This window comes from Phytophthora sojae (assembly GCF_000149755.1).
Source record: "Phytophthora sojae unplaced genomic scaffold PHYSOscaffold_1, whole genome shotgun sequence".
NCBI classification, from domain to species: domain Eukaryota; phylum Oomycota; class Peronosporomycetes; order Peronosporales; family Peronosporaceae; genus Phytophthora; species Phytophthora sojae.
In genome coordinates this window covers 6,503,992-6,521,642 of record NW_009258115.1, presented here as the reverse complement: position 1 = coordinate 6,521,642, position 17,651 = coordinate 6,503,992, and the positions used below count along the sequence as shown (strand labels likewise).

At 54.8% G+C, this 17,651-nt stretch overlaps 9 protein-coding genes across 9 annotated transcripts; 5 read left to right on the top strand and 4 right to left on the bottom strand.

The window, feature by feature from the left end:
- Window positions 1-1,042: 1,042 nt before the first annotated feature.
- PHYSODRAFT_470401 (hypothetical protein) lies at window positions 1,043-2,380 on the top strand (the record flags this gene model as incomplete). The annotated part of the gene is made up of 1 exon (XM_009517472.1): window positions 1,043-2,380. The coding sequence occupies one exon, from the start codon at window positions 1,043-1,045 to the stop codon at window positions 2,378-2,380; it is 1,338 nt and encodes a 445-aa protein (XP_009515767.1).
- Window positions 2,381-2,488: 108 nt separating this feature from the next.
- Window positions 2,489-3,736, bottom strand: PHYSODRAFT_353544 (hypothetical protein). The gene is made up of 3 exons (XM_009517471.1): window positions 3,630-3,736; window positions 3,263-3,342; window positions 2,489-3,163 (listed from the first exon to the last, which is right to left on the bottom strand). Exons 2-3 carry the CDS (start codon window positions 3,321-3,323, stop codon window positions 2,616-2,618), a joined length of 609 nt encoding a protein of 202 aa, XP_009515766.1. The 5' UTR covers window positions 3,324-3,342; window positions 3,630-3,736; the 3' UTR covers window positions 2,489-2,615.
- A 206-nt stretch (window positions 3,737-3,942) lies between these two features.
- PHYSODRAFT_294043 (hypothetical protein) lies at window positions 3,943-6,716 on the top strand (the record flags this gene model as incomplete). Its single annotated transcript, XM_009517470.1, has 9 exons — window positions 3,943-3,955; window positions 4,080-4,907; window positions 4,984-5,232; window positions 5,296-5,420; window positions 5,503-5,745; window positions 5,804-5,892; window positions 5,953-6,038; window positions 6,104-6,255; window positions 6,330-6,716. 9 exons carry the CDS (start codon window positions 3,943-3,945, stop codon window positions 6,714-6,716), a joined length of 2,172 nt encoding a protein of 723 aa, XP_009515765.1.
- Window positions 6,717-6,784: 68 nt separating this feature from the next.
- PHYSODRAFT_552234 (hypothetical protein) lies at window positions 6,785-7,988 on the bottom strand (the record flags this gene model as incomplete). Its single annotated transcript, XM_009517469.1, has 1 exon — window positions 6,785-7,988. One exon carries the CDS (start codon window positions 7,986-7,988, stop codon window positions 6,954-6,956), a length of 1,035 nt encoding a protein of 344 aa, XP_009515764.1. The 3' UTR covers window positions 6,785-6,953.
- Window positions 7,989-8,171: 183 nt separating this feature from the next.
- PHYSODRAFT_477214 (hypothetical protein) lies at window positions 8,172-9,812 on the top strand (the record flags this gene model as incomplete). Its single annotated transcript, XM_009517468.1, has 5 exons — window positions 8,172-8,660; window positions 8,730-8,747; window positions 8,832-9,095; window positions 9,144-9,550; window positions 9,587-9,812. 5 exons carry the CDS (start codon window positions 8,172-8,174, stop codon window positions 9,810-9,812), a joined length of 1,404 nt encoding a protein of 467 aa, XP_009515763.1.
- A 13-nt stretch (window positions 9,813-9,825) lies between these two features.
- PHYSODRAFT_284280 (hypothetical protein) lies at window positions 9,826-11,104 on the bottom strand. The gene has a single exon (XM_009517467.1). It carries the CDS (start codon window positions 10,818-10,820, stop codon window positions 9,963-9,965), a length of 858 nt encoding a protein of 285 aa, XP_009515762.1. The 5' UTR covers window positions 10,821-11,104; the 3' UTR covers window positions 9,826-9,962.
- Window positions 11,105-12,579: 1,475 nt separating this feature from the next.
- Window positions 12,580-13,062, bottom strand: PHYSODRAFT_467395 (hypothetical protein; the record flags this gene model as incomplete). The annotated part of the gene is made up of 1 exon (XM_009517466.1): window positions 12,580-13,062. The coding sequence occupies one exon, from the start codon at window positions 13,060-13,062 to the stop codon at window positions 12,580-12,582; it is 483 nt and encodes a 160-aa protein (XP_009515761.1).
- A 1,962-nt stretch (window positions 13,063-15,024) lies between these two features.
- Window positions 15,025-15,989, top strand: PHYSODRAFT_353541 (putative CBEL-like protein). The gene has a single exon (XM_009517465.1). It carries the CDS (start codon window positions 15,076-15,078, stop codon window positions 15,859-15,861), a length of 786 nt encoding a protein of 261 aa, XP_009515760.1. The 5' UTR covers window positions 15,025-15,075; the 3' UTR covers window positions 15,862-15,989.
- A 649-nt stretch (window positions 15,990-16,638) lies between these two features.
- Window positions 16,639-17,292, top strand: PHYSODRAFT_469242 (hypothetical protein; the record flags this gene model as incomplete). The annotated part of the gene is made up of 1 exon (XM_009517464.1): window positions 16,639-17,292. A coding segment is annotated over one exon (654 nt), but the record flags the coding sequence as incomplete, so codon positions are not given.
- Between the last annotated feature and the right edge of the window lie 359 nt (window positions 17,293-17,651).

Below are 17,651 nucleotides of genomic sequence, written 5' to 3'. Positions count from 1 at the left end.
CCGATGTGCTCCTCGCTGTAGATCTCCACCTCGTTGCCGAAGAGCGCGGGGCGACCGGCGGCCGTCAGCGGCAGCGCTGGGAGCACGAGGCGACGTTAGTTAGCTCTGGTTGCAATTCTAGGGACAAATAGGAGAAGCGCAGCGCGTACTTTGCAGCAAATCCATCGCCGATATGTTGGTGAATGTCGGGTGGCCATGGTGGCCGCCACTGCGCGGGCCTGAGGCCGATGTGGGCGCGCTGGAGCTCACGGAGCGCGGGGAAGATGACGCCTCGCTCATCCGAATGCTGGAGGGGGGTTGTGTGAGTCAAAAACCTTTTGGGGCTTATACTATGTATGTGATTTGAAAGGTTCATACAGCTGGCGTAATCAAGGGGACGGTTACGGGTACGCAGTAGCCCGCTGAGTGAAGCCATATCGAGTAGGAGAGGTACATGCAGCATAGCTATTCTTGTAGCGGGCAACAACGAAAAATAAGCCTCGGGGGAATTATGGCGGTCATCGACGCGCGGGAGATTCCTGCGGAGTGGATTGTCCGCGAGCTCCGGCAAGTCTGCGGACCGCAATGCCCCGTCGACATCCAAGAAAATGCTATGTCGCTACTACACCAAGATGATGAAGAAGACGCACGGAATTCAGTCGATCAAAGCGGGTGGGAGGTATGGCGAGCGTACATGGCTCCGGCGCGACTGGCAACTATTTTCCAGCCTCTCGGCGCAGACGATGTGAATTGCGCCGACCATCCTCTCGCGTTGGGTTGCGACGGACTGCTAGTGCTGCTAGGAGCAATACTCGCCATCCTAGTCGGAATCAAAGCTGCTACACGCGCTTCACAGCGATAAGGTAGGTCTCAATCTCCTAGTCGTTTATTGCCTATAACTACATGACTGTATACAACTTTATCTTATTCTTTGTACGCTACAAGTTGAAGTTGATCATTTGGTAGAAGTTACACTTTCCCCATTTAGGGTAGCTTCCGTTTCATAGACGCATTAGCTTAGCCTCCCGGTGGAGCTGACGCTTATGAGCTGCTTGGGCACTCCATGCAGCTTCGCCGCTTGTATCTACGGTACTTCCCACCAGCGCTGCGGCTCGAATATGTCCACTCCGACGGCCAAGTGGGACTCAAGACCATCGACCTACCCCACCTCAGCGCCGAATCCAATATTGCACAAGTGGCTCAGCAGCTTATCGACCAAGAACGTTTGCTCACCAAGGCCACGTTGACCAAGCTGAAGGAGCTGCTTCACCGACTGGTGGACAAGCACCTCGTGTACGCAAGCCAGCAGCAAAGTAGCGCTTTCCGTATGCACTCGGCGTTGTACCCTCACCAACTTCCGATGACCAACATGGCCTGCAGTAAGAGCGCGAAACTTGTAGCAACCAGCAGCTACGACAAGACCATTCGACTATTGCGGCCGTTCGATGCACCATGCACTGTGAACTCGTCGTCTCTTAGCAGCAAACATTGCGAGAAAGAGATCGCAGCGCTGGCAGGTCATGAGGGCGTCGTATTCAGCTTGGCCTTCAACGCACCACACGCCACGCGGTTGCTCTCTGGGTCGTTTGATAAAACTTGCCGACTCTGGAATGTGCAGACGAGAAAGGCTATTGGTGTGTATGACGGCCATACTGGGGAAGTTGTAGGTGCTGTATTTGCTCCTGGTGCTGCTAACAGCCGATGCTTTGGAAGCTGCTCGGTGGATGGATCTGCCATTGTGTGGGACTTGGAAACGGAGACCATTCGACATACTCTTTCGGGTCATTCTGCTGAGGTGTCGTGCCTAGCGTTTGACTCTGCTGAGACCAAGCTTGTTGCCACCGGCTCCTGCGATTCAACCGTAAGGCTTTGGGACACCCGCTATGGTGGCTGCTTCCGTTGTATCGAGCACCACGACGCCGACATTTCCAGCGTCTCGTTCGATTACCAAGCGAATACATTGCTGTCGTCCTCTGTTGATGGAACGTGCAAGTTGTGGGACGCACGCACGGGGAAGTCTCTCTATGATTGGGAGGAGCACCGTGGGTACGAGGTGACTCACGCTGCCTTCAATGCCTCTGGTGCCCTCGTGGTGTCCTGCGGCACCGACGGCAAAGCGTACATCTACGACACCCTCACGGGGACTAGACGATGTGCGCTGCATGGTCATCTCAAGGCGGTGAACAAGGTTTGCTTTAGCATGCAAGGACTGCAAGTGCTCACAGCTAGCACTGACGGAACGGCTCGGGTCTGGAATGCTTTCTCCGGGGAGTGCCTGCAAGTTTTGCGCGGTCACGATGCTGAGGTTTTCGATTGCAACTTCAGCTATGACGGTTGCGTTGCCATAACGGCATCCATCGACAATTCCGTACGTGTATGGAAGCGCGAAGCTGCTGACTAATAGCCTGCAAACAACACGAAAACAGTTTAGCACTCGATTTCCAGCTCTTTTGATTCATTCAGGCCCCGGAAATCGGATTCGCCATATCATAGTAAGAAAGACAGCCATAACCGATGAAAAAAGTAGTTGAGTAGAAGTAGTAGCTATAGTAAGGCAGGATGCATATGTTGAGAAGCAGCGAGCGAACCTATCCAAGCTCTGACGCCGCCGAGCCCAAGCAAACTGACTGTGAGACTTAGCAACAGCCCTTCTTCACAGGTGCCGGTTTTGCGTTGAGGTTGACGCTGTCCTTCTTGTGCGGCCCGCCCTCCTCCATGAGCCTGTTCTTCACTTCGCGCGCGATTTCGATGAAGCCGCCCTCCACGTTGATATTGTTCTTCGCACTCGTCTCGAAGAACTTGACGCCGTACTCGTCCGCTAATGCCTGGCCCTCTTCCGTGCTTACGACCTTGTCGTCCGTCATATCGCACTTGTTGCCGATGAGGATCTTGTTCACGTGCACGTCAGCATGCTGCTGGATCTGACCCACCCAGTTGCGGATGCTCTGGAAGGACGCGCGGTCCGTGACGTCATACACCAATAAAATACCCTGCGCGCCGCGGAAGTACGACGTCGTAATGGTGCGGAAGCGCTCCTGGCCAGCTGTGTCCCAGATCTGCAGCTTCACCTTCTTGTTGTCCAGCTCTATGTTCTTGATCTTGAAGTCGATGCCGATGGTCGTGATAAACGTCGGGGAGAACGAGTCGTTCGCGTAGCGCAGCAGCAAGCACGTCTTTCCGACACCTGCGCCCAAGCAGCCCCCAAAATCAAATAACAAAAGCAATAACTCATCAGAACTTTGATCCTTTTGGCAGCCAACTCCAAAGTCTCAGCAGCACGCACCGCTGTCGCCGATCATCAGCAGCTTGATCTGCATGTCGAAGGGGTTCTCATGACGAGCCATCGTGACGAGCTACACAAATCTGACACAACCCATTCAAAACACTAGTCAGCACTTGAAGAGCATCGACCTTCCGAGCTTAGCCGCCCACGGCAGCGTCCCGCGTTCCTCCCAGCCGCCCGGCACAGCCAATTCCACCCCCGAATTGCGCGCGTCGAACAGCCAAACGCGCGCTCGGACGACGCAAAAGAAGGCGGAGGAAGTGGCCGGGCGTGCAGTCAGTCGACAGGAGAGAAAAAGGTATCCAAGGACGCGGGAGGATCGCGGGCGAGCTGCCGAGGCGCGGCAATGCGCACGCGCGCGCTGTACCTGCACGCGCGGAGGCTTGGGGTGGGCTGCTGCTTCCTGGCGATGGCGAGAGAAGCGCGGGATGGCGGGGCGGCGGCGGCTCGGCGTTCTCGCACTGCGCGCGTCGGTTGTTGAGCTATTTTCCGTCTCCCCCCAAACAACAAGGCCAGCCGAGGTAACGTATATAAAAGGGGTCCTATAGATAGCCACATCGTTTCTAAGCGGCTTTAGAATCTTTGTGTCGCGTGGCGCACACCGATAGAAACGGTTGAAGCGTCGTACTGTCAGCGAGCTTTCGAGGAGGTCAGTTTCCAAAGAGCTACCTACCGACACCATGACCGTGAGCGGTACGTATCTAGCTATGATAGCGCCTCAATACCCGCGGAGGTTTAGATATTGTCCAGTTGCAATTTGCTGACAGTGCGTGCGTGTGTGAATTTGTCGTTGCGTCGTTGCGCTGGTACCACACAGCCAAGGACGCGACCGACAAGCCGAGCATCGACGAGTTCGTGCAGGGCAAGCCTCTGGGCGAGGGCAACTTCTCGCGCATCGTCGAGGCCAAGCACAAGGCCACGGGTGAGCAGTTCGCGCTCAAGGTGATCGAGAAGCAGCGCATCAAGCGGCTGCGGCTGCGCCACCAGAACATCTTCAATGAGATCAACATGGAGAAGGACGTGCTCAATCGACTGCGCCACCCGAACATCATCCGACTGTACCAGACCTTCCAGGACGACAACAATTTGTACTTCTTGCTGGAGCTGCTGGACGGCGGAGAACTGCTCACGCACCTGCTGCACGAAGGTCGACAGCTTCCGCTGGACGAAGATTTGGCACGCTTCTACCTGGCAGACGTCGTGAATGCCGTTGAGTACATGCACGCAAACCAGGCGCTGCACCGTGACTTGAAGCCGGAGAACATGGTGGTTTGCAAGGATTCGGGCGGGCACCTGAAGCTCATTGACTTCGGCACAGCCAAGAACTTCGCGGATACGACGCTGAACGGACCGAACTTCGTCGGCACGCCAGAGTACATGCCCCCGGAGACAATCGACAACAAGGAGCCAACCTACGCAAGCGACATGTGGGCCTTCGGCTGCATCGTCTACCAGCTTCTGACAGGAGAGACTCCGTTCAGTGGCGGCAGCGCCTATCTCACCTTCCTGCGCGTCCAAGATGGAAGTTACTACGTGCCGGAGTATCTTTCAGACGAAGCCAAGGATTTAATCACCAAGTTGCTGCAAAAAGACCCAGAGGCTCGTCTTGGAGGCACGCAAGCCTCTGCCATGAGTGCTGTCAAAGGTGACATTCTTTGTTGCGCTGGACTTGGTTGCATTGCCGAATTCTCTAACGCGTTTTGTCTTGTCCAAATGAGTAGCACACCCATTCTTCAAGGGCATTGATTTCGAACATCACATGCAAGCAAAGCAGCCTGCATCTCAATTTTGCGGGTCTGAGCTGCTACCACTGGTAACAAGCCTCTCCGCTGTGGAAAAGGCCCGCAACATCCACCACCCTCTGGACTTCTCTGGCGAAGCACTGCAGGACCAAATTGAGGCTCTTTCGGCACGCGACAGAAGCATACTTATGCACATTCTTCGACGCAAGCAAATAGTGCACTTACCAGGTGAGTACATATCGGTTATTTGTTGCGTTGATGTGTGCTAACGTGAAGTGCTGGTGCCCCCAGGGATGTACCCTCGCTTCTTCAGCTCAGTTAGCCGTGGCCGGTGCTTATACGCCCGCAACGGAGGATATGTGGGTTTCACTCACGATCTACAAAATCAATGGAGCGACAACTTCTCCTTCATGCAGGTTTGTGCAATGAATTGTGTCAAAGCGACTTCGTTGGTAACACAGACCCTAACAATTATATGTGTTCTTGTAACTCTGGTAGCTATCTGGACCCAAGCTTGGTCAGGCTGCAGCTAGAGTGGAAAACGACAACAGGGGAGGATCTACGTGGGAAACAGAATCAGCGGCATTCCTTGAAGCGGTTGGCGTTCTAAACTCCCAGCGACCAGCTTTCGTTGTGATCTGCGGAGATTTTGTCAACGCCAAGCCTTCTCAAGAGTTCTACAGCGCCCAAGTTGTAGCCTTCCAGGAACTACTTAATCGAATCATCCCCCAAGTTCGGCTGGTACGTATTGACAGGCTAGTATCAGCTCGTTATATCTGACTAACTTGACCTACAACAGATTTTCGCCGCTGGGTCTGGCGAGTTTGAAACCCAAGATGGGCTTACCAAGTATCAAGAAAACTTTGGTGACGCTCGATTCAGCTTTTGGTGAGCATGAGATCGTGTAAAGTGTGTTAGTGCTAGCTGAAGTAACTTCGTCTTGCGCAGGTTCGGAGGGATCAAGTGTATCGTGCCAAACACGACCATACTCTGTCGCGAAACAGACTTTTCGGAGGAGGTAGCAGCACAGGCAGGTTGGTAAAACGGCTTGAACTTTGTCAAGTTGGCGTTGCAATACCCCTAATGTTGGCGCTTGTAGACTGGATGAGCAAGGAACTCGAGAACGGAAAACTGTGTGCTCGCGGCACCGTGGTCATTTCTGGACATTCGCTAAGCCCAACTGTGCCATCCAATGGTACAGCAGCCAGCAATAACGAAGCTGGTAACTCGTGCGTAAAAGTACCCAAACAGGTTCGTGCTCGCTCATGTCGTTTCAACAATTTTCTTTCTGAATCAAATTGACGGTCGATTGCACTTTATTCCAGCTCCGGTCCAAGTATTGGGATATGATTCGAAATGGTCAGGTGTGCCTTGTGGTGAGTGGAGGGTCAACATCCAATACCGTGTCCAGTGTCGTGACGAAAGCTGCTGAAGAAGAGGCGGATGAGTACAAGTGCGAAATTGTTGTATGCAAGGCTCCGTGGGGAGGATCGTCGAGTCTCATTCACCACACGGAGGTGTCCCAAGCTGGCGTTGTTACCAAGGCATTTCACGTGGAAAACTCCAGTGCAAGCGTTAGCCCAAGCACCACCGAAGCAGCAGACGCGGGAACCAAGCACAGCTCACTCACCCCTGAGGAAGAAGGCCAAGAAACAGTGTTAGCTGCAGAGATGGTGACCCTCAGCGTCAACTCGGCACGCGTTGAAGAATGAGCTCATTTCCTCATTCGATGTGAAAAACTGTGCGTTCCGAATGCACGACTAGCAAGTAAAGCACCAATAAACAAAAATGCCGATATTTCGGTTAATATCGCTGTGGTTGCTGCTCTCCACATGCATCTTGACGACACTTGATTCGCTCTTTGAGCGAGTTTTCTGGGTTCATAAAGTTGGCGCAAGTGGCTGGCTGCACCTGCTTCAGTCTCAATCGACATTGCCGCAGGCATCCACTCAAAGCAGACTATCCTCTTCACCCTCATTGTCCAAGTCCTCCTCTCGGTCGTACTGACTCATGCGGATGGACACACGGCGGATCTGCGCGGCGCGATTCGCGCGCTCATAGCGTTCACGGCAACGCCGATCGTTGCGCTTCTTCTGAACCACGACCCCCATCATCATCGCTACGAGGACGGCAACGAGAGCAAAGATGCCCAACGCCTCCTCGTACGACGGTGGGTTGAACGTCACATTGGTTGACGGAGCAGCATCCACACTTGCCGTCTCAGCGGCCAACGTTTGGGCCGCATTCTCCTCAGCCGATGCCACGTGCAGTCGCACATTGGTGCTGGCGAGCGTCGCGCTCGGTTGACCAGCGAAGAATCTCTCCATCTTCTCGTCCACAGCCTTGAGCAGCTGGAACGCGTCAGCGTCCGCAGTAAGATGCTGGGCAAGTCCCGCTACCTCCAGGCCCACAGCACAGTCGGCCGCTTCATCAGCACCAGCCTGCTTGGTGACGTCCAGTGCACTGGTCTTCACCTGCCTCGGCAGCAAGTTCTCGACATCTGCTGCGTTCTGCAGCGCCGCCAGCAGCTCCGTGCACGTTCCTTGCTGCACAGTCAGTACACTCTCAGGAGCGGTAGTGGAGTCCTCGCCCTGCAGCGACACGGACAGCAGCTTGTCGCCGTCCAGCGCCACCGCGGCGCGAGCGAGCGCGACGTTCTCCAGGCCCTTGGAGCTCAGCAGAGCCGTCAGCTGCTGGTGCACGCCGCGCGCCACATCGAAGGCGTCATGGAAGTCGGTGGCGGAAGCCGACACCGCGCCCTTGACCGTCAGATACAGCGCGCAGCCGTGGCCGCTGGCGGCTTTGGACAGCTGCATATTGCCGCGGAAGGCCGCGCCGGCCGGCAGGAGACGCGTCGCCAGTGCGTCACTGGAGCTCGGCAGCTCCGTGACCGCGCGGCACGACGCGTCCGTGGTGTACACGAGGTCCACAACCGCTTGCAGCGGAGCCGTGGCTTCGGCGTCGGTGCTGGCGCCTCGGAACATAGTCAGCATTGTGGAGCTCCTGGGATCAAGGGGGTCTTGGGGCTTGAAGTGGAGTGACGAGAATCAGACGGATAACCTCAAGGTGCGCTCTGATTGGCTAAAGGCGGGATCTTTTCCATCAGACTTTCTATTGGTGGAAAAGGTTGCACATAAACAGCCTATGGGCGACGAGCAATATCGACAATGGACACGATCGCGCTAGCCGAGGCGGCGGCGCATGTCGGGCGCAGCGTGCGCTTCGTCGCGGCCGTGCAGCAGGTGGCCACAGGCAAGAGAGTGTTGGTAGGTCGCCAGCGAGTGCAGTCGTGCCACGTGCTGCATGTGGGCGACGCCGGTCGCCAGTTCTTCAAGGTCACGTGCTGGGGGGACGCCCCACCAACGTTGATACAGTCCGCGTCCACGGCGGACTCGGACGGGGACTCGGACCCCATGCGCTTGTCCAGCGCGGACGCGGTGATTAAAGTGGGGGACATTGTCTTCTTTTCCTGCTGCCGCATCAAATCGTACCGGGGCAACGTGGAGGCGCAGTTCATCCTGCGCAACGAAGAGGCCGCGACGTCCTCGACAGCGCAGTTGCTGTACCGGAAGGACCGATACTTTAGTGTGCAGGACGCCCCGTTGAAGGATCTATACCCCATGATTGAATGGTACAAGCAGCATTGCCGAGAGTTTGTTGGAGAGGAAGATGGAATGCTGTCGACGTCGACCGGATTCAAGAGGAAGAACAGGTCGACGATTAAGGACTTGAGAGAGAACATGGTCGCGTCGGTTGTCTGCAAGCTGCAATCTCCGAAAGAAGGTGGAACTGGGGATACTGGAGGTGGCACGGGCTTTGCCTCGGAGATGGATGGCGTGCTGCTCTGTGAGCTCATCATGTATGATTCTGCTAGAGACGCGATGACGGTGAACCTTTGGGACCAGCATGCTGAGAAGCGCTTTGTGACGCGGTTGGTCGAACACCGCGGTGCTGTCGAGATCGATGGCATTGTGGTGAGTCTTCAAGCACTATCCAACCGTTTGCTGGCGAACACGACACCGCACACGAGCTTTCGGTTGCTGGAAGCAGATGACCCAGAGTCGATCGCACTGGAACAGAAATTTGCTGGTGTCGGAGTACCCTCACAACGCGCCGTTGTAAAGAACCCTGGGGGCCAGGTGACATTTGCTACCTTGGAAGAACTGCAAGTATCTCTTTTCGAGGGCCAGGGTACGTTGCAAAATGTTCGAGTCGAGCAGATACACTTGGGTCGTCATTTTGGAAATGAAGCGAGCGTGCTGGCGACATTTGCCCCGCGTTTAGCGGAACGATATTGTACTGGATGCCATCGGGCACTACCTGAGCTGTCTTGTCAAGGGAAAAGAGTGTTGCATGGCTATATTGCTTGCGCAAATAAATGCAAAACGCGTCGAGGCAGTTCTGTTGATGCCCCATGTGACTGGAGATACCGCCACATCTCGATGATTTTACGAGACTCGCGGAACGAGCGCTTGCAGGTTGAGCTGGAGAACCAAGCGATCGTGGAAATTCTGGGGAACATCGAGGCTCGGGACCTGGTAGACGTGTGTGAAACGAAGGGTTCCCCCAGTACTTTGTCGAGTGCTCAGTTCCACGCCCCATCTGCTGTGGCTTCGCTTCTCAATGCTCTCGTCGAAGATTCATCCCAAAAGTTCGAGGCCCAGCTAGTGTGCGCTACAGTGCGGGGCCATGACAGTGCTAGCCAGCCCAGTGGCAGCTACCAAGATTCAAGTCACGGTGACGTTCATGCACCTCGACGATCCTTTAACCTGGTGTCATTGCTTCCAAGTGATGCCTTCCCGATATAAGGGAGCTGCATTTGCAACAGACAAGGAATTGTCGTACGAGCTTCATGAATTAGTGCTATGGTTAACTCTGGAAACTGCGCCAAGAAGGGATTCACGAGGATTTGGTTGGTACCATCCAGGACAAGAGCATGCATGTGTTGCGTCTCAAGCTTAGTTGAGGATACCAGATACAACGCCCACGTTGTTGCTGGCGGTGCCGACAGCGCTCTTCAGGTAGCACACGGGCTGTCCGGGGTTGTTGTTGATGTACGTGTAAGCCTTGCACCCGGCCTTACTAGCACAGGCGTCACAGCAGAGCGACGGAAGGCTCACGTAGACCGTCTCGAGGTCGTTGCCGGGGTAATCCGTGTCCGTCAGCTGCGACGAGCACTGCGACGGAGGTGGGACGCACTGATAGTAGCTATCACTCCATGGTTGGCAGTAGTAGCTGCTCGGGCAGCAAGTTGTTCCGGTGCTGGAGCCGCAGGATCCGTAGGCCGCCGTGGCGCAGCTTGACGTTGGGGTTGGCGTTGGGGTGGAAGTAGCCGTCGGCGTTGGAGCTGAAGTTGGAGAAGAAGTGGATGCAGCTGTCGGTGTTGGCGTCGGTGTCGGCGTCGTCGAGTTCGTGTTGGTTGTCAATATCCCAGAGACGGCCCCAACGGAGGTTGTCCTGGTGCCAGTGCCGCTCTTGAGGTAGCAAGCTGGTTGCCCGGGGTTGCTGTTCGCGAACGTGTAAGCGACGCACCCGGAGGTCTCTGTGCATCGTGTGCAGCATTCTCCAGGCTGGATTCCGTACACTGTTTCGAGGTCGTCACCGTTGAAGTCAACGTCGGGGTACTGCTCGGTGCACTTGGCAGGGACGTCGATGCACTGGTAGTAGGCCGAGTCCCATGGCTGGCAGTACTGACCGGTCGGGCAGCAGCTCACTCCGGCAGCGTCGGAACCGCAGCTGCCGTAGGAAGCCGTAGCGCAATCATCTGCAGCGACGGCGGCGAGACTGGCAAGCGCGATGGTAATGCGGGCGAGCATTGTCTGCGGAGGAACTCTTGGATGGGGTGGAGTGGAGGCTTGGTCTGCTGCTTTGGAGGCAAGACAGGAAGTGAGGAGGGCCAACACACCTGTGCTTGTCGTCCTGCCTGACACTTGGTCACCCACCCCGGCATCCCTGAGTTGGGCAACGCGCCCAACGTTCGAGTGCGTCAATGCCTCAGTACGTGCCTTCAGTCAACAAGCTTCAAACTTAAGGTGTCCGATGCGTGCTTTACACAGGGTATGCGTTGAAACATAAGATCAAGAGGCAACATGGTTTTCCGTGTGCAGGTGCTTCGCGTGTCAAACCAAATATTCAAACCAAGTCGATGCCTCGCTCACCTGTGCGTCAAGATCCAGCGAAAATGGTCATCGCAACGCCACCCTTGCTATCCACACTAATGTATGTGGCAGCAGGTTGTCAGAACGCTTGATTCTTAGCCTTGCCCAAAAAATGCGTGCACGATGCCGAATTGCTTCAAGGTTTGTTCAGGCTGATTGAGCCACTATCGATGTATCGCACATGACGTACTAGCATCTCAATCTTGCAGCCTGATGCGATATGCTGATGAAATTTTGTTCCCGGTGGTTGTCAGACTTGGATGCAAGCCCTGGATGCAAGTAGGAGCATTAGCCAATGACAGGATGCGAACTTTGACTACGTTTCCAAGCTCGCTGGATCCAATCAGGCAAAGGGTTAGGCGAAAGGTCGCCTAACCAATCAGGTGACCCTCGCCTCATTCAAAAAGATGCCAACTCGTACTCGCTGCCCCGCCACTTGCTGTAATCTGCCTCCGTGGATAGCCAATCCAGGACGACCTGCAGAGATGACTTGCCGTCGGTGACCGCATCGTGGTCTTAGAAGACCGGCTTCTTCTTGGTCTTCGCGCTTAGCTCGCTTGCCGCGACGAGATCTTCGTGCTTTTATTTTGTGTGTCGCACACTCCTTGGACTCCAAGTAATCTCCTGGAAAGAAAAAGCAAGGGTAAGATGTAAGATTTCTTGTAATGCAGGGGAATTTTGTCTAATAAGATGATGAGATTCTTCTTGGAAAGCGGCTTGCATCCAACTCTGACAACCACTAATATCGGTGAGGCGGCTGTTTAGTGTCCAAGGTATGCAGGCACTGAGGGACGTCTCGCGTCGGTGATGCTCGGCTGGGTAGCTTCTTAAGAGTTGTGTGCTACATTTTGGCTGGCAAATGCTGAAAGGCTCGACGCATCTGCCGCCTTCTAGTTGGTGGTGGAGTCGCCCATGCGAATATTGCCGGGCGGCTTGGAGGATGTCACGTACGACAGTATTTGTTTCGAGTGAGATTTTCTGTCGTCACGAACAGCAGGGGGCACTAATAGCGCCGACAATGGCTTCCTCCAAGCGGAGGAATGTTGACATCTGGTGTCCAAACTAGTTCCGTGTGGCTACAGACTTCTGTACAACTCGCGATATCTTGTGCCTTCGTACAGCCCCAAAATGATTCTATAGTAACCATGTACTTAAGTATTGCGGACGCCACAGCCATGAATTCCAACGGTGTTATGTGCTGGTGATACGGTACGCTCAACGTGACGCCAGTGAACATCGCCTATCCAACTCCAATCCGGCCCGAGAAGCTTGAGCTCCTACGCATAATGATGCTCATACGCCTCCGGTTGATGTGCATGCAAATTGTATTGAGAACTCGGGGACTCAGTTGTTGTAAATCATCGATCCGGACGTCACGATCGGCGGGCGCTAACATCACCACAAGCTGGTCAGCAGCTTAGGAGAGCTCAGGGATCTCGAAGCGAGGCTCGTCACCTTGAAGACGGCGCTTCGGGGTGTGATCTTGGTCGCTAGTGTAGCCGTCGACGACAGCCGAGATGGCTCCCGCAACCTTTCTCGGCTGGCCCATGCCCGCCTTCAGGAAGCAAGCAGTCGTGCCTTGGTACTCGTTGAGGAAGGTGTACGCCAAGCACCCGCTGGTTGCCAAGCACGTCGCGCAGCAGTCACCCGGCTGCAAACCGGTGATCGTCTTGATATCGCCGCCGTAGAAGTCGTAGCCCGTGAACTGGCGAGCGCACTGCGAAGGCAGAGGCAAGCACTGGTAGTAGCCGGAGGCCCAGGGCATGCAGTAGTTTCCGTCCTGGCAGCACTCGGGCGCAGAGGCATCTCCACACTTGCCGTGGCTAGCGTTGGGGCACGCAGCGTCCGAAAGTCCAGATAAGAGGGCGATGGTGGCAGCGGCGACACTCAGAGTACGCATGATGGACTTGGAATCGTAAGGACGTAGCGCGCTTGGGGGCTATGTGGTAAGTTCGAGAGTGAGCCCGCACAGGCTAGAACGCGTAGGCGCCACATGCTATGCTGCCCTGCAAGCGGACGTTGGGAGAGCTGGTACGAGAGGACTTTTGCACAGGGGGCACACCTTGCCATCTGGGTATCTCCCCACGTTGTAAATATAATGTATTGAAGGTGAGCTCGCTGTATCAGCGGCTCACCGACTCGAAAATCCGGCTATCGCATTGAACCAAAGAGGTTCTTCCGGCACGTGCGAACGCCAAAAACTCGACAAGAGGAGCTGAAAGCCAACAAATGGTGTTGCATATGACACCGGCAAAGTTCCATCGCCCCAACTGGCAGACCGAACTCTACGAGCGCGCTGTTTTTGCCTCGAGTTGGTCCAGTGTGCTGCTGCATAGCGTACTGTATCACTAGATGTGGTATCTTTTCTTCGGTGTGAACTTCATACGACCCAGTATAGGATACACGACGTAAGGTGCGTCGTTCAAGTATGCACAATGGTCTTCCAACTGAAAACTCTTACCTTCTCCTAGGCACAGCCGCGACGGCAATTTTAATGCATGATGTACGATTGAGCGTATTCATACTACATGCACTCCGAATGATGCACTCTGAATCATCGAGTTGCCGGCTGCAACCGGGTTGACTCGTCTTTTCGAACCTTCTCACTTATTCGGGACGATATCGTTACTACTCCAGGCGATAATCTTTTACTACTCCTAACAAGACAGCCGCCGGTAGCTCAACACGCAGCGCAACAGTCGACTGGTTGGAGGTCGTAGACTTGATCAATATCGCCGCCGTAGGCATCAACTGATAGTCGCTCGAGCCCCAGGATACAGTGCAGGTTGTCCTGGCAGCAATACGATGTGATTGAGTCTCCGCAGCTGTCGCCTCAACGCAAGCTTGTCAACAGCACCAAGAGACAGAATTCCTAACAACAACGCAGCGATAAAAGCGATCCTGGCCATTTCCCCTGGTGGATGACGAGATGCAAGGGCTATGTAGCAACGGTGCAGGACATTGACAGATGAGGATGCCCCCACGCTAGAACTTCTCGCTGCCCTTGGTTTGCGAGCACTGCGCCATCGGCCTGTCAACGCTGCGGAGCTACTTTACAGTCTCCGGATCCGCTCGCTAGCGCGAGTCATGAACCGCGACACCAAAGTTTCACCAAAAGATCGACCGTCAGATGGTATTTCGGATGACCCCTCTGCCCGGCTACCTCCGGCGTTGACTTCCTTGCGAGCTGCCGACGATGTGACGCGACACGTCACGGGATCCACGACTCATGCTCATCATGAGCAGCTCATGCCTTACCAGTGCCGCAGGGGGTGGCCGCGAGTGGAGACTTCGCATGAAAGCGTCCCACGTCAACCTTAACGCTGACTGCCTTGCGTGTCAAAGTCACGATGTCCGAGGCAGCCGCGTTGCGTTCGCCTTCCCAATTTTTCACACCCAGCAAACTGAATCAACCACGCAGCCCAGAGGCTGGGTCAGACACGTGAAGTGAAGGTGCTGACTTGGTCCCAAGCGCCCGCCCGACCGCAGCTTCCTCAATTGCGTGATGGATTTTGCATGGGCCCTATGGGCCCCATAGGGCCGTTCCTAAACTATGAATCATAGTATGATGGCCTTCGCGTTGACTGCTTCAAGCACCGGTATTCAAACGGCGGGAAACTGGATGCAGCTGTATTGATTTGACGGTGCCGTTTGTGAATAACGTGGCCTTAGCCACGATGCAATCATTCCGTTATGGATACAAACAGCAAAAATATTTTGATAGTGGCAAGTTGAAGTTGTCATGAACCAGGTAGGAATCATGAGTCATGGCGAGCTTGGCATTGACCCTCGCCAACCACTTCGGACTAGCATCCGTTTTCTAGCATCCGTTTTCTCTCACTTCACCATTTGCGCTCGACGCAACAGATCAAGCTTCCCCCTCCTTCTCTCCATCCAAGGGTTTTCCAAGACAATGCTCGCTCGCATTACCGTCGTCTTCGCTGGCCTTGCTGCCGTCACGTCCGCGGCGTGCTCCACCGCCTCGTTCGGCAGCTGCGGCTCTGATGCTGCTGGTGTGAGCTGCTGCCCGACCAACCAGTACTGCCAGCCGTGGAACACCAACTACTACCAGTGCCTCGACCTCCCCGCCAAGTGCACGCAGCAGTTCCCGAACACGGACTTCTACGGGGACGACATCCAAACCATTTACGGCATTCAACCAGGCGAGTGCTGCACGCGATGCAGCGAGACAGCGGGCTGCAAGGCCTACACGTTCGTCAACAGCAACCCGGGACAGCCCGCGTGCTACTTGAAGAGCGGAACGGGCACCAAGAAGGCCTCCGTTGGCGCGGTCTCGGGCATTGTGACGACTTCGGGTCCGACGACACCAACGCCCACGCCCACGCCGACGTCATCCGCGTGTACGACGGCAGCGTACGGCCCTTGTGGCTCCAGCAACGGAGCTACTTGCTGCCCCAGCGGATACTACTGCCAGCCATGGAGCGACAACTACTACCAGTGCATCCAGCCCCCGACCAAGTGCACCAAGCAGATCACCGACAAGGATTACTATGGAAACGACATCAAGACAGTTTACGTGAGCCTCCCGTCGCTCTGCTGCGATGCGTGCGCCAGCACTGCCGGATGCAAGGCCTACACGTACATCAACAACAACCCCGGACAGCCTGTGTGCTACTTGAAGAGCGCCGCTGGAACGCCCACCACCAAGGTCGGCGCTGTGTCCGGCACCCTCAACTAAGTTGAGACCACCACCATCAACAACAACAAGGCGTGCCACACTCGACGTTGGTGAACGCCGAGCCTTTCGTAGTGTTACTGATCTTTTGCCAAAGCAGCACGACTAAATGAATGTACTTACTTTCAATGAATTGTTCGCCTCAATTCCTGGGAGCAACGCCGGCTAGGAGAGAAATTGAAGAGTACACTGCACTACCGTACATGCCGGTATAAGCGGAAGGTAGATCCAGATTTAACGTTATCACAGATACAGTATCGGAGCTTCACTACCTCAAAGATCGTATCATACGGAGGGATAAATCAGCCGTGCCGCGCGCCCCCATTGTCACCGCCGCGACGGTGGAGTCATGGGCTCCAACGCAACAGCGCCGCTGTGGTGGGGCCGGCTTGTCGACCCGCTTTGCGAGGAGAACAGTCGCTGGTCTTCCTTGAGGATGGATCCGATTCATTCGTCCTATTTTATTGGAGATGGCCTCATATCAACGCTGCTGGGAGCTACGCGCCGTGCAAAAGACGACAAACCAGTTGCTACGTGGAGTAAGAAACTGCTCGATCGCCTTGGGGACTACGAAATCGAGTCACGACTGCTTGTTAAGCTGGCCGATACTGGGCGAGTCATCCAGCTGCTCAGGCGCGGGATCGACACCTCGCTCCATATTCTCGATATCTACAGTACTAAGACAAGGGACGAGTGGTATGGTGTTTTGAGAATGAGCGCGAGATGCGCATGGACTTTTACGATCGACTGCTGGCAAATGAAGAAGATTTTATGGTGGAGATGGAGGATGAAGACCAGCAACTTGAAGTTTTGACCCTGCTGAAGCATGGAATACGCGAATTTGGGTCGGTGTTGACACCACGAGAGCTTGATACCATTTCTGCGGCTTTCGACGCGTTAGTGTTGCGAAGCAACTTGATAATCGGACGACTACCGACATGGTTTGTCGTACGCCCGCCGGACGGGGCGCGGAGGTCACGTGTTTACGACGGCGAGGAAGCTTGTCTAAGACAGGCAGCAGCGCTGTCAACGCTGCACAACCCCCACGTACGAAAGTTCTATGGAGGGTGCCACGTTGGCTCCCCATTTGTCTTGCACGAAGTAGACCAGCCGGGGCTATTTAAGTGGTCTTTTTTCAGTGACTGCGCTCTTGGTCTGGATTACATACATCAACGTGGGTTTGTTCACAAGGAATGGAAGGATGAAACATTGCGCTACAATAAAGAAGCAAAGCGAGGTATGCTGAGTGGCATGGAGTTGATGAAGTTACATGACCGGAAAAACGAGAATGATTCTTACCAAGCACTTCAAGCTGATGTGGCGTCATTTGGCATGGTGATTTTTTCCGCTTTGGCTCGTTCTCGTGGGTACAGTCGCCTTGCACGCGGCTCAGACCTCCCGTATGATAAACCGGCCTTTGTAAGTGAGGAGGAGTGGAGTATTCTGCTGAGCTTTGGCACCGTTAACTCTCCGAGTGATCTAGTAAAGAGAATGCGGGATCTTGACAAAACCCAAAGAATCGAAGAACACCTTCAGCAAGAATATTTCGAGGACGAATCTGTTCAAAGTTTGGAGGTGCCAGTTGATGACATCACATCGTTCATATTCCGTAGTGCTAGGAGAACGATCGCTGATTTGCTACAAGACGCAGACGAATTGTGCGATCAAATCGAGGAATTCGCCCAAGTCAACCGCTGTGTGTACGACCGACTGCTTGACCTGTACAAACAGCTCGTGGGCCACGCTCGCCCTTTACCGGCACAGTTAGTGAAAGACTATTCTCTAATTGTTTG

Bases quoted from the DNA above. Each gene is read 5' to 3' on its own strand.
- PHYSODRAFT_353541 (XM_009517465.1), top strand. From the start codon at position 15,076: ATGCTCGCTCGCATTACCGTCGTCTTCGCTGGCCTTGCTGCCGTCACG.
- PHYSODRAFT_353544 (XM_009517471.1), bottom strand. From the start codon at position 3,323: ATGGCTCGTCATGAGAACCCCTTCGACATGCAGATCAAGCTGCTGATG. The intron at 3,164-3,262 runs GTGCGTGCTGCT...GCTTGGGCGCAG, and splicing joins GCTGATGATCGGCGACAGCG to GTGTCGGAAAGACGTGCTTG.
- PHYSODRAFT_284280 (XM_009517467.1), bottom strand. From the start codon at position 10,820: ATGCTCGCCCGCATTACCATCGCGCTTGCCAGTCTCGCCGCCGTCGCT.